At 51.7% G+C, this 27,212-nt stretch overlaps 1 protein-coding gene and 1 long non-coding RNA gene across 5 annotated transcripts; one reads left to right on the plus strand and one right to left on the minus strand.

Moving 5' to 3' along the window:
- Nucleotides 1-11,250: 11,250 nt before the first annotated feature.
- SELPLG (selectin P ligand) lies at nucleotides 11,251-18,897 on the minus strand. 3 transcript variants are annotated; one of them, XM_074321377.2, is made up of 4 exons: nucleotides 18,746-18,882; nucleotides 17,472-17,687; nucleotides 17,263-17,356; nucleotides 11,251-13,300 (listed from the first exon to the last, which is right to left on the minus strand). In XM_074321377.2, the coding sequence occupies exon 4, from the start codon at nucleotides 13,293-13,295 to the stop codon at nucleotides 11,883-11,885; it is 1,413 nt and encodes a 470-aa protein (XP_074177478.2). In that variant the 5' UTR covers nucleotides 13,296-13,300; nucleotides 17,263-17,356; nucleotides 17,472-17,687; nucleotides 18,746-18,882; the 3' UTR covers nucleotides 11,251-11,882. The 3 variants fall into 3 exon arrangements, with proteins under 3 accessions (XP_074177478.2, XP_019613088.3, XP_019613089.3); XM_019757529.3 differs by lacking the exon at nucleotides 17,263-17,356; XM_019757530.3 differs by lacking the exons at nucleotides 17,263-17,356; nucleotides 17,472-17,687 and having other exon boundaries at nucleotides 18,746-18,897.
- Nucleotides 18,898-18,984: 87 nt separating this feature from the next.
- Nucleotides 18,985-25,605, plus strand: LOC141569171 (uncharacterized). 2 transcript variants are annotated; one of them, XR_016022392.1, is made up of 4 exons: nucleotides 18,985-19,114; nucleotides 19,419-19,557; nucleotides 20,018-20,247; nucleotides 25,041-25,602. It is a non-coding gene; the product is annotated as an uncharacterized LOC141569171 (long non-coding RNA). The 2 variants fall into 2 exon arrangements; XR_012492618.2 differs by lacking the exon at nucleotides 18,985-19,114 and having other exon boundaries at nucleotides 19,125-19,557; nucleotides 25,041-25,605.
- The last annotated feature ends 1,607 nt before the right edge of the window (nucleotides 25,606-27,212 follow it).

Below are 27,212 nucleotides of genomic sequence, written 5' to 3' on the forward strand. Positions count from 1 at the left end.
GTTCCTGAAGATCATTATCGAGTAACAGGAGATAAGCCAGGTTTGCGGGGACCAGGAACTTTGCCTGTTTCGTGCACTGCCGTAACCCCAACATCTAGGACAGTGCCTGGAACACAGCAGGTGCTCAATAAATACTTGTTGATGTATGCATGACCACTCTGACCCGCACTCCTCCATTCCCACGTTTTGACAACCTCATGCTCTGAGAGTTGGCTCCAGTCACAATTCGTCTGTGCCGAGGGTCTCACGCTCCACATTCTGCAGTTCCAGGACCTGCTGTGGCACCTGGCCCAGATGATCCTCATGGCCTGTACCGCCATGGCTCCAAGGGGGCGGGGGGCAGGCCTGTGACATGGAGCAGGCTGGGCCATTTGTTTGCAGCCTGTAATTTCAGAGGCCGAGAGCTACGGGCCCTCTGCCCAGCCTTGAAGCCATTCAGAGGCCCCACCCTGCACCCACCATGCAATTAGCAGCCGTGACCCCCGCCCTGCTGAACAACCATGGCCGAGGCGGCAGGGAGGGTGAGGGCAAAACCCACCCACCTCGAGTCTCTGCCAGAGCCTTCCCCAGTTGAGCCCGGGGCGGCTGCCTGGCCCACCACAGCCCCAGCTCCAGGCTGCTCATGAGCTCAGAACCCCTTCTAATTACACAGCTCCTGGGACCACTGGGGCCTGCGCTCTGGGAAAAAATAGCCCAAGCCTTTCAAGTGGCTGGAGAGGCCAGGGCTGCGGCCTCACAGACCTTGCCTTCAGAGGGACACCCATGGAGCGGCCTCCCGTTGGGTGCTGCAAGGAGGCAGACTAGGCCTCATCCAAGCAGGCCAGAGCTCTAGGTGTGCTGTGAAATCTCCTTGGGCCTCAGTTTCCCCATCTGTATACTCAAGATGCTCACTATTTCCCAGCTATTCCCCAGCTGAGCACCAATATGTGCCAGGAACTAGGCCTGGCACAGAGAGAGCAGTGAACGAGACAGATGCTGCCACACCTTCGCTCAGGCTGTTCCCTCTACGTGAAGCACCATCCTCCATGCTTCCCGCCTTGCCCGACCATCCCCTGTACATCACCACCTCCAGGAAGCCCTCCCTGAACCCCAGCCTCTGGGGAGGGAGATCAGTAGCCTACTCTATGCTCCTGCACTGCCAGGCTCCCCACTCAGAGCACAGCACACTGGGCTGTAATGGCCTATTTACCTGTGTCTCTAGACTCTGCCTCTGCAGTATAAAATCGGGGCCTCTTCTGTCACTGTATCCCAAGTACTGGTGCCTAGAACACAGGAAGTGCTCAGTAAATGCCCATTCACTGGCTGAATGACTCTGATCCAACCTGCTCATATTACAAATGGGGAAACCGAGGCACAGGGAGGGATAACAATGCCATTATGTTGCCGTGTACCAGCTCCTGCCTGAGAACAAGATAGACCAGGCCCCTGCCTCAGGGACCTTGCAGTAGGGGAAACACATGAGAAACAAGTCAACTGGCAAATCGGGAAGATAACCCAACACTGCAAAATGCTATCAGCATGAGGCGATAGCAAGTAGTTTGGAAGGGGATGAGGGCAGATGCTTGGGCAACTAAGCAATTGTGGTCAGGGATGACCTTTCTAAAGAGGTGCCTGAACTGACACCTGCAGAATAAGAGAAACCAGGTGCTCAAGGAGCAGGAGGAAGAGCTTCTTGGGCCTAGAGAACAGCAAGTGCAAAGGCCCTGAGGTCGGGAAGAGCTCGCCATAAGCCTCCTCCGGGCAAATAAGACTGGGTGCTGATCCGTTCTCACCAGGGAATAGTTAGAGCTTGGAAATTGAGAAATCAGTATTATGTCCTGGCTCAGTCCCTCACGTACTGTGTGACCCAAGCCTCAGTTTCGTTTCCTGAACCAGGAAGGGTCAGCAGAGGTTCCTCCAAGTTCTGTCATTCTGTGACTCTAAGTAAATTTTCCACTTGTTTGCCCACCCCCAGCAAACAACCGGACACTCACCCACTACTGATGAGAGAAAAAAACAGCACAGCTACTTTGGAACCCCGTCTGGCAGTTTTTATAAAGTTAACCAGACACTTCCCAGATGACCAAGCAATCTCACTTCCAGGTATTTATCCGAGACAAATGAAAATACAAATCCACAGAAATGCAAAATTGTCTATAGTTGCTTTATCCATAACAGCAAAAAAAAACTGGAAACAACCCAAATGTCCGCCCATAGAAGACTAGATGAACAGACTGGTACATGCAGTCAGGGGAACGCTTCTCATCAATGAGAGGAAGAGAGAGGCGACATACAACCATTTGGATGAATCCCAAGAGAAAGAACCAGCCTCAAAGAACACACACTGGATGCTTCCATTTACATGGTTCTAGAACGAAGGCAACACTAAGCTATGGGGACCGAAGTCCAAAAAGCAGTCGTCCTTGGGGGGTGCTCACTGGAAAGAGGCAGAAGGGAAACTTCTGGGGTGGGAAATGCACAATCTCTAGATCTGGGTGGTGGGTACACGGGTGCATACGGAAAAATCTAGCTGCACACTTCAGATGTGTGTGCTTTCCGTAGGTTATGACGCCATTAAAAGTTTTCTTTAGAAAAAGAAAGAACCCTGCATCCCTCTCTTTTTTGGGGGGAGGGGAGGACCGGAGCTGAAGGATCTCTGGCTTCTTGTGGCCGTGGTGGCCTGGCCAGCTGTACACTGCCTTGTAAACATTTACATTCCCCAGGGCCCCCAAGCGAGGAGTGGCTTCATTAGCCCGATGTGGAAACCATCACATAGAGCAGGAATGTAAATACACAGCCCCACACTGCTGACCTGCCCCTGCCCCTTTGGTCCCCTTGGGCAGGGTGTTCCCCAGGAGCGCCCCCTGCCTCACCCTCCGTCCCATCCCCCATCACGAGAAGGAATTGAGATGATGCTCCTGAACTTCCTTTGCAGGACTGTCGGAAACAGGGGAGCTCTCTCTGTCTTGGAGAAAGGGGGAGATGGCCAAGAATGAGAACTGGGGAGAGGCTGGAGCTGAACTTCGGGGCCCTAAGTCACCCAAACACTCAGTATGTCATCTCACATTTCTCCTACTCTCCACCCCCTCACTCTACACTAAGGTCTTCTGTTCCATCTTCCCTCCCTTCCTCCCCGTCTCCCTCTCCCTCCACTTTTCCCTCCCCCACCTTCCCTCCCTCAGCAGGTACTTATTGAACATATAATATGTGTCAAATCGTTTCCAAGCCCTGGGGTTACAACAGAGAACAACAGATAAAAATCCCGTATGTATGAAGCTTACCTTCCAGTGGGACAAGGAAGACGATTACAAAGGTCACTTAGTACAGTGGTACCTCGGTTTTGGAACGTCTCCGTTGACAAACATTTCGGTTTACGAACATTGTAAACCCCCAAGTAAATGCTTTGGGTTTTTGAACACTACTTGGAAGTCAAACATGTCACATGGCTTCCGCTGAGTGCAAGATCCCGAGGCCTAGCTGTTGCTGTTTTCCAATGTTTCAGAACTCGAACGGTCTTCTGGAACGGATGACATTAGAAAACGAGGTACCACTATAATGTACATATGGTATGACAGGTGGCAAGGGGTATGGAGAAAAATAAAGCAGAGAAAGGGTGCATTCAAGCAAGATCTGAAGGATGTGAGAGACTGAGTCAGGTAGATGATCAGAGGAAGAGCGTTTCAGGCAGAGAGAAGAGCCGGTGCAAAGGTCCTGAGGTAGGGGGTGCCTGGCATTTTCAAGGAGTGGAAAAGTGTCTGGTGTGGCTGGAATAGAGTGGGTGAGGGGAGAGTGGGAGGAAGTGAAGCCAGAAGGAACGAAGGCCTCATCACGCAGGTCTTCTGTGGGCATTTGCAGGTTTTTGGCTTTTATTATGAGGAAGAAGGCCAGCCGTGGTTCCATGTATGTACGAAACCCTTCACCACTTCTCCTCTCCGTGCAGCAAGCCCGTCCTCTTCATGCCCCCTCCTCTCAACAGTCACACATATACCCTTTCTCTCTGGACCCTGATGAAGAGATGGCTCTGAGCCCCATCCCTGGAGAGAGGAAGGGACTCCACATAAGGCCCCCATGAAGCCCATACAGGTCCCCAGCCCAGACCACCAGCTTCTGACTCAGCAGGGACCAGAAACTTGGCTCCCGGGGGCTCCCGATGAACCCCCTCCTCCTGGCAGCTGCCATGAGTCAGCCTTCTGCATCTGGGCCCAGGGCTGACCTCACAGAGAGGGTCTTCCAGGACATTCGGAGCCATCCACCATGAAGGAAAGGGCCACGGGGTGGGGGTGGGGGTTGACAGCAAGGAGGTAAAACGCACCCAGGATGAGCCAAGATCACATGCCCTCTGGGCCCCTGAGGTCTGCTGCTTCAGAGCTGGGTGACCTTGGGCTAAGTTACTCAACCACTCTGGGCCTCAGTTTCCTCATCTGTAAAATGGGGGTAATAATAACACCACCATCGAAGGGTTACTGTGAGAAGGCAATGAGCCTCGGCACGTGGCACTAAATGATAATAATTAATAATAATAACAGCAACACAAGTGACACCTGGGACTGAGAGTCTATCACTCCAACTGGACAGCAGCAAACTTAGAGGCTTGGCATACAGCAGGCGCTCCACAAGGTCACTGGATGGAAAGGGGTAGAGCAATTAGCCACCCCAGCCCCCACCTGCCAGCAGGTGGGTCAGTGAGGGGTGCCCCCCCATCCCAGGAGGGGTGCGCACCCAGCCCCAGCCTCCAGCCTGCCGGGGCTCCTGCGTGCGTGCAGGCAGCGTGCATACTTGCCTGCGTGCTTGCGTACAGCGGGCTGGCCTTCCCTGGCTGCGTCCCGCCTCCCTGAGCCAGCCGGGCAGGATCCTCGCCGGTGCTGTCCAGGGGGGATGGGCCCCGACAGCTGGTAACATCTGGTTTGAATTGTCGGTTGGAAGCACCAGCCAAGCAGCCATGGAATTTGTGAGCTAATTTTAGGCCAAAAGACAGAGAGTTTTGGCGGTGGGGGCTGGCTCCCCAAACCACAGGGGCGGGGCTTCGAGGCTTGGGGGAACGCGGAGGCCCCTCGTGGTGCCCCTGAGATAGTCCTCGCCTCCCGGGTAGCCAGGGACTGTATCTCCCAGAATGGGCGCTAATTGGGCACCTACAGTGTGCCAGCCATGTCCGTGCTCATTTCACCCTCCCATCGCCCCCAGAAATAGCAAAGACTTCTCCCCGTGTCACAGGTGTGGAAGCTGAGACTCCCAGAGGTTAGAGAGTTGCCCAACACCGTGCGACTAGTAAGCAATGGAGCGGGGATTCCAACCGGGTGGGCCTGACTCCAAGCCTTAAACCTAAGGCTCCCTCCATCTCCGCCCCCGGCATTTACATTTTGTCAGTCCCCTTGCCTTACCTCTATCCTCACGCCCTTGCAAGACCTCCCTAGCACATATGTTCATTCAGTAAACGTTTCCTGAACTCCTATTGCATGCCAGGCACTGCGCAGTGACAAGGAAAGAGGGGACATGGGGACAGAGGCCCCCACCCTTGCACAGCAAAAATCAGTATAGCATCACTCCTGCAGTTACCAGTGCCTTGAAAGGAAAAAGGGGGTTGTTGTAAAAGATAGCTGGGGCAGGGCTGCAGAGAGGGCCTCTCTGGGAGGTGACATTCAAGCGGAGACCTAAAAGAAGAGACGGTGCCAGTCATACAGACATCTGGGAAGAGAGTACCAGGCCGAAGGAACAGCAAGTGCAAAGATCCGGAGGCAGGAGCCTGTGAAGGAAAAAGAGCACGAAGGCGGTGGGGCCAGAGCAGAGCGAGAGTGAGAAGTGACAGGAGCTTTCCTTCACCATCCAACCAACATGTTTGTCAATAGGAGGGATGGGGGTCTGAACAGGGCAAGAACTGGGGTCCAGAAGCTTCTTTGGCTGGTTGGACTAGTGGACCCCACTCTCCTTTCCTACATGTTCATTTGTGTCCAGGGGTTTGCTGAGGGGCTGCTGAAACTCTGGGGGAAATCACTTGAAACGTGTCTCTTCTGGGGGCCCAGACGCCAGATGGGAGTCAGGACAATAGGGTCTCCTGAAAGAACTCCCCCAGGAGAGCAGGAGGAAGCCCAGAACCAGTGCTGAGGTGGAAGGGCGTGTGGTTCACACACGCATGGCTGTCCTGGCAGGGTTCATGTGCCGGGAAAGGGGTTGTGTCTGCTCCACCTTGATGCTCCAGTCTCCTGCCGTGGGGCCTTCTCTCCTTTCTTGGGAAGAGCAGCACGGAGGCCATCCTTCCACAAGGCTCAGCAGCAGCATTTTCATTCTGCCCACTCCCAGGCATGGGAGTGCGGGCTCTGCAGGGCCCTGGGTGGCAAGATCTGGAGCAGAGATGGCTCCAGCCTTCCACCCAGCAAGATCACGCTCACCAATCAAGCTCCTGGCCACAGAGAAGCCCCTCTGGGTTTCCAAAACCCTTTGAGAAGGGGAGCTCTGCGGGCTCTCACTGCCAGATGGGAAGAGCAGGGTTTCTCCACCTCGGCATTCGTGATATTTGAGACCAGACACCTCTTTGCTGGAGGGGCTGTCGTGTGCACAGTAGGGTTTTTAGCAGCACCTCTGACCACCTACTAGATGCCAATAGCACTCTCTCTGATGGTGACAACCAAAAGTATCTCCAGACATTGCCAAATGTCCCCTGCAGGTAAGGACCACCGGCTCAGAGCCTTCCTGTGTGGGCATTAATTGCTGTAGGAAGATGGTTCTACTCACCAGCTGGGGAGGTCTGGGACCCCCAGATTTCCTAACACTTACGGTTTTGTTCTGTCCATTGAGAAATATTAGGAAAACACAGAAAAGTCGAAAGAAGCAATCCTATGCTGAATGGCTGACCACTCTTAACAATTTGCTGTACTTCCTTCCAGCCTTTTGTTCTACATTTGATCCTCCTAATACTGTAGCTATGATTTGTGGAGCGCTTACCCTGTGCCCGGCATTGGACCAAGTGTTTTCCGTGATTGGTCTCGTGAATCCTCCCAACATCCCTCCAAAGTGACACTATTATGATCCCATTTCACAGAGGAGGCAACGGAGGCTCAGCATTCTCTTAACGATTCCATCCTGGGCATTTTTCCGTGTTCGCTTCAAACACATCACTTTCAATTGCTGAATAACATTCTATTGATCCTAGGCTGGAGCTGCCTTGCTTTTCCTGACCTGTTCCCGGCTGTTGGAATAGTCCACACACATGTCCCAGTCACGTGCTCTGTGCCAGAATCACACTAGAAGCTGAATCACAATTCCTACCCCCAGGGGCACACCACCTTGTGCCTGGAGACCGCATGTGGCGTGAGTGCTTGAGTGAGCGGCTGAGTGGACTGTGCCCCTAAAAGCCCAGCCATCAGGACTCTGCCCACCTCTACCTGCCAGGGGTGGGGAGAGGGGTGTCAGAGTGGCATGTAGCACCCATGTCCTTACGGCCAACCATTTTGGGATCCTGAATTCACGTGATGCCTCCCACACAGAGTTTTGGTCCTTCTCAATGATCTCTCCATTCCACACTTTCTTTGCACCCCTGCTCTAGCCCAGGCCGCCCCTCAGCCCCACACAGCCTTTCCTTCCTCCCTGCAGCCACTCTTGCTACTTCCCATCACCCTGCCCTTGTCCATTCCCCCAACACACACCCCTGTTCTCCGTGCCTGGAACATTCTTCTCTCTCTATCTTCCTTCCCACATCAACCACTCCGCGTCTTTCGAGTCTCAAACATTCTCCTGAGTCCCCCCCACCCTACCTTCAGGTCTGGCCACAACGCACACACTCAGAGACCCCAGCACCACTCTTCTGGGCTCTGGGCCCAGCCAAAATCTGATATTTTTCTAGACGATCATTCGATTAATCTCTCTCTCCCTCTAGACCCATGAGCCCCAAAGGGCATCACCCGTTCTGTCCTGCTCACCTGGCACCCCAGGACTTAGCACAGTGCCTGGCACAGAGTGGACGTGCCATAACAATCAAGTTATGGGGCTTGGCTGAGTGGCGGTGGGGGTGGGATATAAAGGATGAGTTTGGGAAACCTCTGCCCAGATCGGCTGCTGGACGAGCCACCCTCAAGGCTGGCAGTGCCAGCTCATAAGAAAGAAGGGACCTGGAGTAAACTTAGCATGCCCCCCCATTTCCTGTCTACCCGGCTTCCTTCCTTATCATCAGAACTGAAGTCAGCAGTCTGGTTTCTTAGCAGTGCATCTTGCCAGACTAAGTGGTCCAGCTTTCTGAAACTCAGTTTTCCCTGCAATATAATGGGGGTAATTATTAGACCCACATCATGAGGTTGTTGTGAGGCCTGAATGAGTTTATGCAGATAAAGCGTTTGGCACGGGGCCAGGCATGCAGTCAGTGCCCAGTAAATGCCAGCTGCTTGCCCCCCAGCCATCTCTCTTTGTCCTAGAGCCCAGCTCTGCTGTGTCCTTCTCTCTGCAAAGAGGAGGCTGGGTTCAACTCTGTCACCCTCCCTAGGAACAATGTCTTCCCTCAGCAACCAGGAACCACAAGGGAGACTGGTGGGGACTTCCAGGCTGCAGGGCTGGTCAACAGAGGTGAGAGTTTGGGGCATGGGATTCCCCTAGAACCCCGCTGTGATCTCAAGGATGGTGTGACATAGAGGTATGAACATGGCTTTCTGATTGAGGCCTGGGTTCCAATCCTGGGTCCTCACGCATTCCCTAGGGTAGATGACTTCACCTCTCTGAGCCTCAGTTTCCTCTTCTGTGAAATGGGAGGGTCCCAGGGAGTTTAAGGGGACTCATGGAGATACTCCAGATATATTTGCTGAATGGATAAGTGGGGCCATTCAGGCACTGATTTTCAAGGACAAGGGGCGATCCAGGCAGGGTGAAGGTCGCAGTGGTGTGCAGCGGCCAGCCAATACCCGTCTCTGAAAGCCAATTGTCACATTTTCAGAATTATGTGAGCCAGTTGTTTTGTAAGTTAAATTACTCTGTTTTCCCCAAAATAAGACCTAGCTGGACAATCAGCTGTAATGTGTCTTTTGGAGCAAAAATTAATATAAGACCCGGTCTATATTATATTATATTATATTATATTATATTATATTATATTATTACATTACATTATGTTATATTATATTATATTAAAGACCTGGTCTTATATTATAATAAAATAAGACCGGGTCTTATATTAATTTTTGCTCCAAAAGACACATTAGAGCTGATTGTCTGGCTAGGTCTTATTTTCGGGGAAACACGGTATATTACATTAAAAACCAAGGTCCTCAATACTCAAAACTCATCACTTCCTAATTATTTTACTATTTTCTGCTATTATCTATACTCTTGAGATGACTTACATGTATTGTATCATCTACTATATGGATGGTTGGTTGCTCAAAACCGGCCGTGGGAATATTTACACCAAGGAAATAGACAAGCACTACAAATCATGGCCTGGGTACCCATTCCACCCCAGGAGCCAGTTGTTAAACATTTACTAGCACTCCACTGTGTTTGGAGATGCATCCTGGCTACACAGTCCTTCCTCTTTCATCCTTTAACTCTGCACAGAGGGAAGCTCCAGGCTGCCAATGACTCTAAGAGCTGACGGCGGGCGCCCCCTGGTGGCTGCTTTAAGCACCCATCATCACTGATGCTCATCTAAATCCCGCACCTCGGAGAAATAGACAGGTGGAAAGTCAGGCACTCCCGGAGCCCTCAGGAGAAAGGGAGAGCTGCTCCCTGCCCAGAAGGATGGGTTGACAAGAACCTGGGAGACTGTTCAGATGTCCCCCAAGTCTTTCAGCTTCTGGGTCCTCACTGCCATGATGTGGAGTCCTCCCGCTGGTTTTTCTCCCAAAGGGCAAGTGACTTATGTTGCTCCTAACGCATCATGCCTCATTCTCCAGCATCAGCGGCCCTGGACCACAGTGGACACCGCTCTTCCACCAGGGCCCCCAGCAAAGCATCTTGGACACACCTTCCTTGTGTGTCATATTTGTTCTACAGGTTCAGGGGAGGGGCAGGCATGCCTCCACTTCTCACTGACTCTTCCTGATGGCCTGTTGCCTGCCGCGTTCCCTGCCGCATTTCCCCAATTGCTCCTCTTTCCTCACCCCAGCCCCTCTCTCCTGAGCTGCACCCAGTACCTCCAGACTCAGTCCTCTCTTTGAGCTCCCTCTTGGCAGGTTATGTCCTGGAGTGGAAGGGTCCTTCACTTCCAAAGAGGCTTCTGGAGGTATTTTTCTAGAAGAGAAAAACAGTCTCCCCTGAGAGGATTTTTAGTTCTCTCTTAGAAGGTAGAACTCTTAAGCAGCAGTTTCCTTCTCCCTGAAGGAAAATGACTAAAAGGCACTGGGACGCAGAAGTTCAAGAGTTTAAATACCTGCTCAGCCACTGCCGGTGGACCAGTCTCTTTCTCCTCTGTAAGCCTTCACTTTCTGATCTTACCACTTAGGGTCAAAGTGGGTTTTGAACGTGGTCATGTATGCATGTGGTAAGTGTTGTTTAAATAGGTCCACGAACTGTCCTGATTTGCTGGGGCAGCAGAGTTTCCCACAATGTGAAACTTTCAATGCTAAAATCAGGAAAGTCTCAGGCACACCGGGACTTCTGGTCACCCAATACTTAAATCAGGCATCAGTAAACTTACAGAGCCTAATCCAGCCTGCCGCCTATTTATAAATAAAGTTTTATTAGAACTCAGCCAAACCCATTTACTTGTGATACATTGTCAATTACTGCATGTGTGCTGCTATATAAGGGTGGAGTTGAGAAGTTGCAGACCAGGTGGCCTGCAAAACCTAAATTTTTACTGTCTGGCCCTTTAGGAGAAAGTCTGCTGGCCCCAAACTTTAAATGACAGCTACTCCTGTGAGTTGCACAAAAGCCTGGTAGACAGACTGCAGCTGTGTTCGACTGTGTGACGAATGGGTGGGTACTGGGTTTTAAGGGGAGACAGGTTCCATGTGGAATGGAGAGGGGAGGGTGGGGGTCTGGGGAGGCTGGCATTGATGTTTAGAGGCGATTTTTGTCTGAGATGTGGGGGGAACCCAATTCTGTAGGCTGGAACTGGGTTGTGGGGGGCGTGAAATAAAGTAGTCCCTGGAAGCCAGCCCCACTTTACCCCCCAAACAGCCGGAAAGCTTTCCCAGCTACTCAAGGATGTACCAAGATGCCCCCAGTGTTCCCGAGACAATACTGAAGTCAGCCTAACAGGCTGTGGGTCCTCAGTTGCTGAGTGTGAACAGCAAAGACCAACGCCACACACCTCCAGGAGGTAACTTGATACCTTGAAGCATCCAGCCAGTGTTTGTTTATCAAATATTTATTGAGTGCTTGCACTGTACCGGACCCCAGGCTAGGCAGTGGGATACTTCAGTGAACAAGACAGAGCCCACCCTGCAATGGGGACACAGGGGAAGGCCAGAGAGGGCAGGATGAGGGTTACTCTGTCACCAGAAGGAAGCTCATTGACAGTACACACAGTCTCAAAGAAGGGTGTCGCTTTGCGCTCTCCAAGCCTGTGCCAGCCCTCACAGGGTGACACCTCACCCTGGGCTCCCTGCAAAGGCATCCAAGAAAACTCCAGCTGCCCCCCAAGGGAGCAGCAGCTGGAAATGGCCTCAGGAATGTACCCATCCCCAAAATGCATGCATGTGACCATGACAACCAGAAGACAATGGCGGTGGGGTGGGGCAAGGAACTCTGACTCTTCCCTGGTGCCTGGGTATGAAACTCCAGCAGCCAGGGCTGGGAGGAGGGACCTTGGCTGCTCAGGTCCTGTTGAAGCACTTGGGGGCCCTGCCCTAAAGATCCCATCCCTAGGGGGCTCTGACAAGGGCCAGACTTGTGGAATAGAGCCTGGAGGCAGTGGTGGCCCAGTGGGCTGCGGACAGAGCAAGGAGGCAGGGGGCCCTGCTCCAGGGGTTAGGCAGGGGGAGCTAAGGGAGGAAGCTGTGCAGCGTGAGGTCATCCCCCTCATGGTCCTCCCCAGGCTCCTCCTTTAGGCCGTGGCTCGTGGTGTGCAGGTTCCCGTTGGCTGTGGCAGTGGGCCCCTCGCCCCTGTCAGACAGCAGGGCTGAGATGCAGACCATCTCAGTGGGCGAGTAATTGCGCACGGGGTACATGTGGTTCTTGCGGGAGAGGCGGACAGCCAGCACCACGGTGCACACAAGAAAGATGGTGGCCACGAGTGCCAGGATGAGGATGGCCAACAGGCACTGCTTCACGGGGATGTTACCCAGGCCCCTTGTGGGGCTGGGGGCCACAGAGCTCTGCGGGGAGAGACCCTGACTCTTTCTCCATTGGTTGATGAAGCTGTCAGTCGAATTGCTGGCTGGCATAGTGGTGCCCCTGTGAGGATGAGAGAGCACACGAAGGGCTGTGGTGAGGCTGCTTGTGGTAGCAGGTCCTGCAGATGGAGCCTTCGTGGTGGCTGGATCTGTGGACAGGGCCTCCATGGCTGCTGGCCCCGTGGACAGGGCCTCCGTGACAGTGGATTTCATAGTCAGCGCCTCTGTGGCTGCAGGTTCCATGGTCAGTGCCTCAGTGGCTGCTGGTCCCATGGACAGGGCCTCCGTGACAGTGGATTTCATAGTCAGTGCCTCCGTGGCTGCAGGTTCTGTGGTCAGTGCCTCTGTGGCTGCTGGTCCTGTAGACAGGGCCTCCGTGACAGTGGATTTCATAGTCAGCGCCTCCCTGGCTGTGGGTTCTGTGGTCAGTGCCTCTGTGGCTGCTGGTCCTGTGGACAGGGCCTCCGTGACAGTGGATTTCATAGTCAGTGTCTCCGTGGCTGCTGGTCCCGTGGACAGGGCCTCCATGAGAGTGGATTTCATGGACAGGGCCTCCGTGGCTGCTGGCACCATGGCTGGGGCCTTTGTGGTAGACAGCTCTGTGGTTGGAGCCTCCTTTGTGGATGGAGCCACCATGGTGGGAGAGATTGTAGTGACCAGTTCTTTGGTCAGAGGGCCCGGTGTGACAGGAATCCCCTGTGTGGCCAGTTCTGTGCTCAGATTCCCAAAGGCCGTCCCTCCTGCATGCAAGCCAGCAGAGTCCTCTGTGGCTGGCCCCGGAGTACCAGGCCCTGCAGAATCTCTTTGCCCCAACTTTCCTATCATAGCCTGAAGCTCGGGGCTCAGGGACACAGCCCCTGTGCTAGTTTCAAGCATTTCTGGAGGGTCCGTCTGATAATCATCGTACATTTCAGTGACGTCCTCATCCATGGCCAACTGTCTCCGGCCCCGGGCAAGCAGGGGGCCTGGGGACTCCGTGGCTCCATTCTCCTGGGTCTCCCACAGCTGGAGGCTGCTGCCAGGGCCCAGCAGAGTCAGCAGCAGGACGACTTGCAGAGGCATGGCACCTGGAGGAAGACACGGACAGAGGGACATCAGGACAGCCTCACCCCTGGGCCTGCCAATCACCCTCGGCTGTGATCTGGGATGGCCACAGCTGGCTGTAGGGCCGGTCGGGGGCAGATACTTGGCTTTAGGCGTCTTCACGACCCAGTACATGCCTGGTGCACAGTAGGCCCTAAACAAATAGCAGCTATTACTATTTACCGACATGAATAAATCCATCCAGGAGGACCTCCAACTCCCTCTATGTGGTACATAGAAACTATTTGTCTCCCCATTCTTTTTGATGAAAGTTTTTTACTTGTGGGCAAGACAATCCACTGGGGGTGTAGACAGAAAATATTAGCGCTTCTGCGGATATTAACTTCATGTCCCCCCTTCTTCATTTCTATTTTTGTATACACTTGTAGTATATCGAGTGTACAGTAGTAGTACTTGTGTACAAGTCATCAACAGACCCATGTACACATATTGTCCACTGAAGAGGTCCATGAGCAAAAGAGTTTGGAGACCACAGGTCTACGGGGCAAAGCTCCTCGTCTGGACCCGTGAGGCCTCCTAGAGTCTGATCCTGACCCCTCGCTCTCACCACGTCCCTCTGTTCCACTTGCCCCACTCTCGGCTCCCATCCTGCACAGCCCTGGCCTATCCCTCCGAGTCTCAGTTTTTCACACCCTTTCTCAGTGTCTCAGCGTGGCCTGGCTGCCTTTGTCCATGTCCTCGTACGCAAAGGGGGTGACAGCACCTACCTCACAGACTGTGGTGAAGATGAAATGAGTGTTGCCCACCAAGCCCTTAGCACTTTGTTCCCGTCACAAGCTCCAGCGAGGGGTGGCTACTTTGGTTCTTTCAGTAAACCTATCCCATACGTCCTCCAGGGCCCAGAGCCATCAACGGTTCTATCCGGGACCAGGAGAAAATTCAAATCTTTTCAGAACATCCCTGCCCTCAGAAAGCTGACAGTCATTTCATTTGCCTGTGGACGGGGTCACTGTCCATTCCGGTATCACCTTCAGCCTCCAGACCAGGCAGCCAGAAAGGACAGTACCTCGCCTTTGGGCCATCTCACTGGTCTTTCTTCTTGGCACTGTGAACACTCATGCTGTCATTTGTTTGTTTTTTTACCTCTCTCTCTCTCCTTACGCTCCTCCCGCCATTGGCTGGTGTTTGTAGGATTCAAAACCTTGCCCTAGAGAATCCTGCGATGAGTGACAGCTGTGTTGTAGGGCAGGATTCAGATATTCCTGGGTTCCTGAACACAATACCTGCCAGCGGTGTGCAAACCCTGACACAGAGCTGGGGCAGAGTGAGCCTGGATAATTTCCAGTGCCTTCCCTTGCACTTCATGGGATTCGGAGTAGAGAGCATTTGCTCATCTCTCCTTGAGTGGCTGTGACTTACTGGCCCCTCAGCTCCCAGCCTCTATCTGACCTCCTTCACGTTAATGAGAATTATGGTGTCTTCTAAAATGCCAGTCTAATCATATCTGAAAATAATTTCTTAAACCAAACTTCATGATATTTGCACCAGACACTTTTGTCCCTCATGATTGTCCTCCTTTTACTGAGGAGGGATGAGGCTCAGAGAGGTGAAGGAACTGGCTCAAAGACACACAGCTGGCAAGTGGCAGAAATCCGATTTGAACCCAGTGGGGATTCAGGAAGGCTTTGTGAAGAGACCTGACCTAGCTGTGGGGGCAGAAGGAGCAAAGGCTTCTTGGAAGATGAGCTTAGCTTGCTGTGTTTGTGGCTAGGGTTGGGGACCCAGTTGGGAGAGGAAGGGCAGAGTATGAATAAGGAAAACCTTGAGGCCACATTACCTAGAAAGGTCAGCCCCATATATACCGGGTGCCATGCAGGGCATATGGGGTCAGGCAAAAGGATATTTGAGTCTCAGCTCTGCCCCTTGCCAGATGCATGACCTTGACACAGATTTTTGTCTTTCTGAGCCTCAGTTTTCTCATCTGTAAAATGGGGATAACAAACAGTACCAATCTCATAGGGCTGTTGAGAGGATGAGATTCAAAAGTTGAGGGCAATGAGATGATGGATTCAAAAGTTCCAAGATTACAGTAGGTGCTTAATAAATGTGTCACATACACATGTACACATTCTTTGCCCTCTAACCTGCCTTCAAGAGGCAGAGTTTCTTTGTACACAGGGTGGAGCTTCTACTTGGGGAAGAGCATATGGCCTAATCTTGGCTTTCCTTGGAGGGGCGGGGGAGCAGAGAAATTTAGGAGGAAGCCACCAGCTCAGAGACATATCTCATAATTACGAAAAGACTCACAACCCCGGTATCCCCCTCCCCGCCCCTTTCCTCCCCAACTTGGGCAGTTCTCAGTTCCTGGAAGGCCAAGCCCTTAGCCACTTCCTGGAAGCGGAGAGGGAGGTGCAAAAACATTAAGGCCCAACCCACCACCAGTTCCTGGGTCTGGGAGGTATCTTGGCAAGTCAGGGCCCGACTTGCTGCAGCCTGGAGGCTGAGAAGACACCATGAATGGGACCAAGGTTTCCTGGCCCCAACATGGGCTCTCGTCCTTGCCTGCCCTCACCCCTCCACCCATCCCCAGTCCCCTGCATGCAGACGTAGCCTCGGGTGGACGAGAGACCACTTAGCAGCTGTCTGACCTTGAGCAGGTTACTTCGCCCTCTCTGAGCCTCGTTTCCTCATCTGTAAAATGAATGATATGCGTCAAAGATTATGGTTGTGAGAATCGAATGGGATACTGCAGGGATGGTCCCCAATGCTGGCATCCAGCAGAGGGCATTTTCTGGGGGGGGCAGGGCTCTCTTTGTGGCTGTGGACAGAGGCACAGAGGAAAGGGAGACCTCAGACTCAGGGAGAATACAGAGACGGTGACCTCCCTACCTCCCCCATGGGCAGTTCGGGAAGCTGCGGGGTCCCATGTGAGAGCAGAGACCTCCCCATTTGTTGAAATAAAAGACAAGCAAACTGGGAAAGCTCCCGTCTCCCTACCTGGGCCTGTCTAGGGCGACCAGCTTGTCCTGGACTTCCACCGTGTCAGTGCTAAAAGTCCCTCATGCCCTTACCCCTCAGGCCCAGGCAAGCTGGCAGCTGGTCACCCACGCCTGGCGCCTGACATCCTGTGGGCTTCGAGGGGAAGGGGCCACAGACACAGCAGCCTCGCACCAACCAGACCACGGCTGAGCAGCCATCAGCCCATTTGACTCGGCTCCCACAGGTTCTGTGGCTCCAAGGAGGCCACACAGGTAGTTAGGAGAGGAGCGGAGTGTTAGCACCGTGTGTGGCAGGTCAGACGATAACTCTATTTCCTAAAATATGTTTATCATAATATAACAAACATGATGGGTTATAAAGCCCTCACTGAGGATGGACTAATGATCTCATCATATGGGGGACCTCATTTATCTTCATGCATACTGGCTGTTATGATTCCCATTATACAGATTAGGAAAGCGAGGCTTAGAGCAGTGACATCACTTCCTCCGGTCCCCACCTTTCACCTCAGATGGCGGGAAAACAGCTGAGCAGGGCTCTGACACTGCCTCATCCTGTTTGTCTACTGCTTTACTGCTTGCTTAATGGACAAGGTCAGGCACTGCCCATTTCCTGTCTTTCCCCCTAAAACCAGGTTGCTTCTGCTCCCAGCCCCACCTGGGCGTGGGGGGTGGGGGACTGTGCTGCAGGAAGGCCCACATTCCAGCTCCAATGTGGTCACCCTGGGCTGCTCAGATAAGATGCCGATGGGGCACTAAGAAATCAAAAGATCTCCAAATCCACAATTAAGTCAAACCGAGGCCCAGGTGCCCCGCCCATCCCAGGTGCCCCCCCATCCCCCCAACGCCCCAGATCCCTGTGCAGATCTAAGTCCTGGTGAACAGGACAGGCCCTGGCCCAACTCCAGAGCAAATCCAGTATCAAACCAGATCCAGTCCCCGCTCTGTGGCTTACGAGCTGTGTGACCTTGGGCAACTGAACTCACCTCTCTGAGCCACAGGTTCCTGGCTGGAACACAAGGACAATGGTAGCACCTACAGCTGATGGGGTTGTTGTGGCTTGAAGCGAGCTGGTTCAGGCTGCATGTTTAAGCACACAGTAAGTGCTCAATAAAGGTCAGCTGTTATCATTATTATTCTGCATGTAGGGCCATGTCCCTGCAAAAGCCCCAACTCTGAGACAGCTTTGACATACCTCTGACACTGTCGGCCAGAAAGGGCTGGAAACGTGTCTCCATGGCAAACCCTGGGCACTGCGCATAACCTCAGCCTGCTCTGGTTCATAAACCATGTGTTTCCAGTGTAGACGTGTGCCAGGCGCTGGTCTAAGAGCTATACATGAATTATTAGCTCATTCGAGCCCCACAACCTGAAGCAGCTGATTCTCCCCTCTGAGCCTTGTGTTTCTCATCTGTAAAAAGGGGGCACAACGTTCTCAGATGATTCCCAGCCCCTTTGAAAGCCCTGATCCTTCTGGCGGAGTCTCCCAGGAGGCATTGAGCCTGGCAGCCCAGCCCCTTCCCCATCTGGGTTTCGCTAGACCCTGGCTGCTATCCAAGCCTGGGGAGGGAGGCATCTGCCACTTAGGGTGTGGCTAGCCCGGGCAACCCTCGGAGGAAGCCACTCTGGGGCCTGGGGCCAGGCAACCACCTCTTAAGGCCCCATCCCAGGGACCTTGAGAGGTCTGACCCAGGGAACTAAAAGTCAGAGATGGGAGAGGGAAGAAAACAAGAGTGTCCAAGAGGGAGGAAGAGAATTCCAGACAACTAGAGCCCTAGTCCTTATCTGTGCGCGCGTGTGTGTGTGCAAGGGGAACTGCTTTAGCCACAAGCCCCCCCATTCTCCTTTTTGCCTCTAAAGTACCCCAAATAAAAATTAATAAGAGTATTCTAATTATTATTATTTTCTCTTTTTAGCATACTAGCAATAGTATCCTAATTCTAACATTTTAATAATTTGCTATCGACTAGTGCCATTTCCTCAATCTTTTAAAAAAGTGTGAAGAACCCAGCTTTGGAAATGTTATTTTCATGGACCCATAACTCATGCGGCTTCAAGACAAATCCTACACCGACTCCTAGGAATTGCCCTGACCTAACCCGAGCTCTGTTCCTGAGCCAATCCCTTCACCCGTCTGGGTCGCAGGGTCCCACCCATGAAAGCAGAGTAGAGTGATTTTTAGAGAAACGCTCCTGATTTCTCTAACTTTTTAAATTCAGAATGCTCCCAAGCCAGCAGATGCTGGCAAACCTGCTGGGAAGGACAGGATGAAAGTGGACGAGAGCAGGATCTGGAAGAGACAGCAGAACAGGGCCACAGATTCCAGGCAGACATTAGTCCCGAGCCCCGGAACTTTAGTCTGCCCTCCCCAGGGACTGCAGCTCAGGGCCTGCCCTTAGCTGTCAGGCAGGACGGCTGGTCCCTTGGGCACCCCCACCACTCCCTGTGGTTTTGCAAGCCAGCACTTACCGTGCTCAGCAGAGCATGGGACAGCTGCCTCATGGGCCCAGGAGAAGTGGCTTCTCTGTTTTAGCGACAAGGTGCCAGCCCACGCTAACCGGACACTGCTATGTCACCCGCAGCCGTGGTCCAGGCCTTGACAACCCCCAACGGTTGTGTATGAAAGAAGGAAGTGTGCATGTGGTTACTCAGACAGGGCCACGTGATGGCCCACATCTCCTTGTTTGTGACAGCGCTTCGGTGACGCTGTTGATTGGGACGGGGGTATCACTCTTGGGTTCCGGTAACCATGAAAACACCAAGAACTACATGGAAACTTTCTGGGGAACAGTGGTTGAGAGGGCCCAAAGTGAAAAAGGCCACAGCATTACTCTACAGGTGATAGAGAGTGGGGGTGAGAGGGGACCCCGCCCTGGAAGGAAGGGAGTAACCAGATGCAGAGAAGGATGTTTTTTTTTTTTGCTTCTTGCCCAGGAACAGAGTGGTGGGCGAAAACACAACACAACAGACCTTCCTGAGCTTTGCAAATACGATGTAGTCATTCTTTGAAATCCAAACGTTCTCTCTGAGTAAACAGGTGGTCCTTTCTGCTGCAACCAAGACCCGCTCTGAGGAGCTAGATTGCAAATTCCAAGAGGGCAACACCTGCCTAGTTTCTCTCCCTGTCTAAATGTTCATTTAGCCAACTTGGGCATTCCAGGCTGCATGTGCCAACATCCAAAGGCAAGCAATTTCAGACTCCGGCCCTCCTGTAGCTCATCTCGTGGAGAAGCTGGCAAGTGAACAGACCATGAAGACATAGTGCGGTAACAGCACCCGTGGTGAGCCAGGGAGGGGTCCCTAACCCACCCTGGGTGGGGGAGGGGGTGTCAGGAGACTCTTTCAGGGAGAAGTGGCACTTGAGACGACAAGCATAGTGGGCTGGGTGGGCAGCCCAGACAGAGAGCCAGGCATGGGCAAAGGCTGGGAGGCCGAGGAACGCAACAGAGCTTTCAAGGAAGTGGAGGAAGGGGCATTTCCCAGGGTCTGGCCTGTGCTGCAAAAAGTGGGGCTCAAGACACGTGCAGAGAGGCTTACACACTGCTTTGCTCAGAGATTGTTTCCAAATGAAAACTGGAGACCTGGTGGTTCTTACACAGACGTACCTCGTTTTATGGCGCTTCGTTTGCTTTTTTTTTTTTTAATTGTTCTTCACAGATATTGCAGGGGTTTTAGTTTAATGAAGGTTCGTGGCAACCGTGTAGAGCAAATTTATCGGTGCCATTTTTTTTCTTCCAACAGCGTTTGCTCACTTCGTGTCTGTGTGTCACATTTTGGTCCTTCCGGCAATATTTCAAACTTTCCCATTATTATTATATTTGACATGATGATCTGTGACCATTCATCTTTGAGAAATCGCTGGTGAAAGTCTTCAGTGTGGCAAACGTCCCCGTCATCTTATCTTAAGGAATTGCTACGGCCACCCTAACCTTCAGCCTCCACCTGATCAGTCAGCAGCCACCGACATCGAGGTAAGCCCCTTTCCACCAGTGAAAAGCTCACGGCTCGCTGAAGGCTCAGGTGATGGGTAGCACCTTTTTTTATAGCAGTATTTTAAAATTAAGGCATGCGCATTGTTTTTGAGACCGAATGCGATGGCACACTCCATAGACTACACTGTAGTGTAAACAGAACTTTCATATGTCCCGGGAAACCAAAACGTTCGTGTGATTTGCTTGCCGCGGGGTCTGGAAAGGAACCTGAAGTAAGGGAACCCCAAGTAATGGAACCTGAAGTATCCCCGAGGCGTGCCTGTACTGGGAAAGCTCCTAAATGATTATCCACGTACGAACTGCGCTCTTGCTGACGTTAGCTGCTGGAGGGCAGTGCTTGCTGCTGCCCGGTGGTCATGTTCACACCAGCCCCGGCTCCCACCTCTCCACCCCCCCCACCCCACCGGTGCACACCGGGTCCAGCTGCATCACCCCTGTCTGTCCAGCGGTGCTTGTGCGGTGGCCTGTTTGGTTGATTTTTCGCTCCTTTGTTGGAGTAGCTGGGGGAGGCGTGGCGAGGGGAGCTGTTCACACCAGTGACAAGAATGGCTCTAAAACACCTTAGTACCACAGAGACAAAGAGAGGAAGCAGCAGGCGGCCAAAGCCAGCAAAGCTTAGCCTCCCGTCTGGTATTCACCAGGCATAAGCTGGTCAACTACGCATTCAGTTAAGGAAAATAAGGGGTGAAAAAACCACTTGTGGAATCCTGGAAATACGTGGCTGGGCAAGGCCTGTGTGACAGGCTAGCTAGGTAGAGCTGAGATCCGATCATCCATTTGTAATTCGCTGTGGCCCTGCCCCAACATGACGTCCACTCCCTGCAGGGCCATTTCCCTGAAAATGGGGGCGACTGCAGGAAAACTGGGGGTGACATCTGTCACAGAATCACACCTGTCTTACCAAGTGGCCGTTATCCCACCACAAAGCTGAGACTCAGGGAAGGACCCACATCGGCCAGACCACAAAGCCCACACTTCCTCCCAAACCAGAGTCCAGCTGGCTGTGCACCCGCGTTTGACAGCCTGTTTCTTCGGGACAGTGGTTTTCAATCTACCCGCCAGCCATGGAACCTTTTGTTTAAATGAAAGCGAAGGTCTCACAAAATAGAGAACAGAGCTGCTCTAACGATAGGCCCAGCCCTGAAGGGCCCAACTACCTGACCCCTCCTTCCCTCCATGCATCCTGAGTCAAGGGAGGGCTCACAGATTGAGATTTGCCTATTTAAATCATTTTAAGGGGAAATGGCCACCCTGGGGCCACCGCAACTGGGACGCAATTCCCCTTCTCAAATGGGAACAGAACTTCCGTGGGTTTCCATGCAGCCCCGATTCTGGCTATCAATCTGGGCAGCCGTAGGAGGAGGCTTCTGGGGTGGGACCCTGAAGGGTGAAGCTGTTTCTCCTGAGGGAAAGAGAACAGGGTTCCCCAGAGCTCACGGGGTCAGTGTGGGCGCTTGAGGGTGGCCAGCGCAGGGGCTGGTCCCAGACCTGGAAGGCCAGAGGGCAATCAAACCTGGAAACCTCCAGACTCAGATTTTCCAAGAATGGTAGCAGCTGAAGGAACCCGCCTCCACCAGCCTCCCTGAGCACCAGGCCTGGGCTTGGCCCTTGCAGTGCAGAATGAAGGCTTGGGATCTCAGATCTCAAGGGGCTCTGATGGAGACAGACCTGAATGGGGGAAGTCAACTCACCTCAACCTGGCTTATGTGGCAGTAGGATCCCTGGGGTACCTCATGGAATTTAAAGTTAGACATGCAGCTGGACCTTAGGCATAGATTTAGGGAGTGAAAGGGACCCCGACGCCCTTTCTCCATCAATGCGCACCTGCTCTGCCTGCTAGCTCCCCGGCTTCCCCAGCTCCCAGGCCCCTGTACACAAACTCAGATTTGACACACTGGAGTGGACTCCAAGGGGCTCATGGGCCCAGCCTGGGGTCAGCTGTGGTCAGGGGAGGGCTGTATTCTGGAAGCAAAGTCCTGTCACACAGACAACCCAATAGGTACCCTCATCCCAGATGTCTCTATTTTTAATTCATTTGTTCAACAAAATCTTTATTGGGCCAGATCCTGAGGCTACCACAATGAATGAAAACAAGTGCCTGTCCTCATGGAGTTTGTGTTCAATTCAGGGGACAAAAACTCAATGAGTGAATAGATCCGGTGGCAATAAGGTGTTACGGGGAAGATGGCAGGGGAGGGATTCCTGCAGATACCGGAGGTGGAGGAAGGAGGCGTGGCTCAGAGAGAACACATGCAAAGGCTCAGAGGCAGGCCCCCTGAACACGGGGCATCGGGAGGTTGGGGAGGCTCCAGGGACAGGTCGCCTCTGCCAGTGTGAGGATTTTAGCTTTTACTCTGAGTGGGATGAAAAGCCATGGAGGGTTTTGAATCTAATTATAGGGGTCAGCAAGATTTTCTTTAAAAGCCAGACAGTAAGTATTTTAGGCTTTGTGGCCATAGGTCTCTGTTGGGACTACCCCCCTTGGCTAACGTAGAAAGGCAGCCATAGGGGAGGCCAGATGGCTCAGTGGTTAGAGCACAGTGCTCATAACATCAAGGTCGCTGGTTCGATTCCCACATGGGCCACTGAGCTGCGCCCCCCCCCCCCCCACTAGATTGAAACGACTTGCCATGGAGCTGATGGGTCCTGGAAAAACATAGTTCCCCAATATTCCCCAGTTAAAAAAAAAAGCAGCCATACATAATCCTTAAACAAATGGGTGTGGTTGTATTTATGGACACTGAAATTTGAATTTCATGTAATTTTTACTTGTCACTGTTCTTTTGGGTTTTCTCCTACCATTTAAATTGTAAAAAACTATTATGAGCTTGTGGGCTACACAGAAACTTCCAGCGGGCTAGGTTTGGCCTATGAACTTAGTTTGCACACCCCTGCCTCAATACCTTAAAAGGTTACTCTAGCTGCTGTGTTAGGACTAAAGCAGGGGACAACAGGAAGCTTGGTTTGGAAGTTGTGATGGTTAACTTCATGTCACTTTCATTGGGCCCCACAGTGCCCAGATATTTGGTCAAACATTACTTTGGGGTGTCTGTGCGGTGTTTCTGGAAGAGATTGACATTTGAATCAGTAGCCTGAGGAAAGCAAATTGCCCTCCCCAGTGTGGGTGGGCCTCATCCAATCAGTTGAAAGCCAGAGCAGAACCAAAAAGCTAAGTGAGAAGAACTCCTTTGTGTTTTTTCTTTCTTGCTGCCTTTGGATTTGAACTGAAACATCAGCTCTCTTGGGTCTCCAGCTTGCTGCCTGGAGATCTCAGGACTTGTTGGCCTCCATCATCGTGAGAGCCAATTCTTTATAAAGCATCTTTGTCTCTCTCTGTCCGTACCCATCCTATTGGTTCTGTTTCTCTGTAGAACGCTAACGCAGGAGCTTAGTCCACCGCAGAGATGAGGTGGGCACAAGCTAGTGGGGTAACAGTGGAGGTGTGAGAAGTAGCTAGAATATGGATGTGTTTTGAAGCTGGAGCCAACAGGAAGAGCTGACAGCCTGTGTGGGATATAAGAGGAGACAGGAGTCAGGCAGCGTGGGAGGCAGGGGGCAAGGGAGCGCTCATACAAGAGGCTGGAGAGTACGGATTTGTGTCTCCCTCAGAGCTTGACAGATTCTGTTTGAGAAGACATCCCTCTGGAAGCAAAGAAGGGACCAGAAGGGTGAGGTAGAGGAACCAGTTCAAACAATGGTCTAGTCTCTACAAGGTTTCTGGCAGGTGCCCAGTGCCCATATAGGAACCCCACCGAGCCATCTTTGGTGACATTCTGCTCCACTGCCTCTGGTAGAAACTGGCCAGAGGGATGAGAACTCCTGTGTCATTTTGGAACTGTAGTTGAGGGAGGCAGTAAGTAGCTCAGGCGTTTAACTAGGAGGGGCTTTGTCACCTACAACCCAAAGAGCATCTCAGCACGGAAACGAACCTGCAACAACTTCCTGTTATTTACGGGGCAACTTCCCAGTTCTCAGGCTGTCCCTACAGCCCCAAAGCTTGGATTTTGTTGCTGAAACCCCGATGGTGGACATCTCGGCCATCAGGGCACTGAGCCCCAACACGTCTCCTTGCTGGACCACTTGGCCGTTAGCTCCACTACAATTTCCTCCAGGAGTTTTACCCTCTCACTGTAAAAATGTTTACCCAGCGAATGTTAAGATAAACAGAACTGTGTCTAGGGGGGAGATGTTAGAAAGGAGTAACGAGACAGCAGGGCTATAAGGAAGTGAACTCTGCCGCTGGGGACCCGAGAGGCACCTGGTGGAGGGGGCAACCTGCCCCCTCAGCTTCCACAGCACCGGGGGCGGGAGGCGGGGGGGGGCCAGGATCCCTTTAACTGCAATCTATTTGCATCCAGGCTGGCAGTGAAGGTGGGGAAGGCGCCTTATTTGGATTTGAAGCCCTAGCACGTGCGCGCACACAGCGCCTGGTACCAGGCGAGACCCTTGCGCTTCCCTTTTGAAAACACCTATGACTGCTTGTCTCTTTCAGCCCAGTGCCTTCCCTACACCCGCCAATTGCCTGCTGGGATCTTGTCTGAATCATTTCTCCCCAGTGCTGTTCCAAACCCACCATTATCTTTCCCCCCCCCAAATTCACTTAGTCTTTGAGACATGAATAAGCCTCCATTAACAAAAAAGAAAATCGAAGCACCTAGTGGTCAGTCCCCAAACTCCATAGTGCGTGGATTCCTTTCAGTAACAGAAAGACCTGTCTACTTGCTTTCCAACTGTCTTCTGACCTGAGTTAACTTCTTTTCTTCTGACCCCAGGCTCCCTGGGCAATGGATTCACAGTGCTTTCCAAGGACCTTTACCATGAAGTCTGTCGCGTGAGCTGCATTTCTCACCCAAATACTCCCTCCACTCACCATATAGTAACCCAAGCTCTTAAAAACCAGTTCTGGGCGGCAGTTTGCCCAGTGGTTAGAGCACAGTGCTCATAACACCAAGGTCACCGGTTCAATTCCCACATGGGCCAGTGAGCTGCACCCTCCGTAACTAGATTGAAAACAATGACTTTGCTAGGAACTGATGGGTCCTGGAAAAAAACACTGTTCCCCAATAAAAATTAAAATTAAAAAAAAAAAAAATCAGCTCTTACTGTTTCATTTCCATGCAATAAAGTGAAACGACAACAAATTTCAAAGGTCTCACCAGCCTCTCTAAAACCACCTTCCTCCACATGTCAAGCAATCTAACAAACACAGCAGCTACCGTATCCTTGAGTAGCTCTGGATCTGGAGCCATCTCGTACTCCCCACTTCTCCACCCCCCCTTTTTCGAAACCTTGGAATTGGGGAACGTTCACAAAGCATACTGTCATTAGTGTCTCCTTGCAAAGTCCTTCCACCTCCAAGTTTGTGACGAAGCCTTTGCTGGTGGACTAAAGTGTGTGGGGTGGGGCTGAGGAACGCTGCGATCTGCGCAGTGGCTTTTGGACTTACAATCGGACCCAGCCAGCCAGCGTGGTGATGTCCTCCCCATTTCAATTAGAGGTAGCAGCTGGCACTGAGATTTTAAGCCTATTAGACTGTCCCCTATCCTATTGGTTGAAAATGTATTTCCCAGTTTGTACAGCCTTCATTTTTTGACATGTTAAAATCTGATGTAATTTGTTTTGACACACTGGAGTCTTACATAATGTGATTTTTATGCAGCCAATCTATCCTTTCCTTTGTGATTTATGCCATTGCTTTGGGATTTAAAATGTTTTTCCCCAGTCTGAAGTCTAGATAAAAAGGAACTTATTTTTTGTCTTCTAAATTGGAAGGGGAAAAAAAAAGTTTCATTTGATTTAACTATTCGCTTCATGAAGCGCGTACGCGGATGTCCCTGGGAGGCTCTGAGGAGCCCCGGACCCCAGAGCTGCTTACTGTCACAACACCATTTCCTTCCCCCCACTATTTATGATGCGTGACTAATGTATTACTAATTTATCATTCATACATTCATTTAAATAATTCCTTTCTGGGAATAAAGACATTTATAGGAAATTTAGAAATTCAGAAAAATCAGATTAAATAAAGATTACAGCTGCTAAATTCGTATAGTAACATTTGCGGTATTTACTCTACACATAAATAAACACTGTATATGCGTATTCCCTTAAAAGGGTTTGTCAAAAACAGTCTGTTCTGGAGTGGTTACTCTATTTTATCTCTTTATGCAAATCATGGCGCGAAGGGGAGCCTCCCAACTAGCAATTCTAGTCTTCTGTGTTTGTATGAAGTCTAATGGACGTCACACCCTTCCGCCATCTTACTCTTGAAAAAGTACTTTTATAAGCCAATTAACGTCATTTACCTCAAAGTGACTTCAGGGCTGAGAGAGTTGGTGAGAATTCTTTTCTAAACACAAACCACTTTTCCCATGGCATTAGTAACGCAGTTCACTATGGGACACTTGGAATATAAACTTGGTTGAAATGACCTTGGGAAGTAACTGCACAGTGCTACAACACATGGACGTGACAAGCTAATTAGCCAACTCCGCTGGACGAATTTTTACTCTTCTAATTCCTCAATGTATCTCCCACTGGTTTCCTTAGGACAAAATTCCCAGAGGTGAAAATCCTGGGTGAAAAGGTAAAAACATTTAAGACTTCTGATACAGCCTGTCAGACTGCCCTCTGGAAAGGTTGTGCCAATTTGCATGCACTCCCTCTAACAGTAGAGGAAAGGAGAAAGGACTTTTTAAATGAAACAAAAAGGAACAAAGGGCACTGTCCAGCCTGGGTAACAAGTACTGCCCGCCTGAATAAGAAAAGGTGCATCCTTAACGATAATCATGTGGTGACCCAATGATGGCTTTAGGATATTCTAACTGCTAGCAGAGGGAGAAAGGGCTACTTAGAGTTAACAGATTCTTAAGAGCCAACGAAGTTTTTCTGGACACCAACACCAAGTACAGTAAGGGAAGTCACCTTTAAAAAAAACGGAAGTT

The sequence above is a fragment of the Rhinolophus sinicus genome, chromosome 9 (assembly GCF_057876585.1).
Source record: "Rhinolophus sinicus isolate RSI-liver-muscle chromosome 9, RSI-T2T, whole genome shotgun sequence".
NCBI classification, from domain to species: domain Eukaryota; kingdom Metazoa; phylum Chordata; class Mammalia; order Chiroptera; family Rhinolophidae; genus Rhinolophus; species Rhinolophus sinicus.

Excerpts from the sequence above, each read along its gene's own strand:
- SELPLG (XM_019757529.3), bottom strand. The coding sequence starts at position 17,514 with ATGGAGACACGTTTCCAGCCCTTTCTGGCCGACAGTGTCAGAG. Across the intron at positions 13,301-17,471 it reads TCTGGCCGACAGTGTCAGAG|GTGCCATGCCTCTGCAAGTC; the intron begins GTATGTCAAAGC and ends GTCTTCCTCCAG.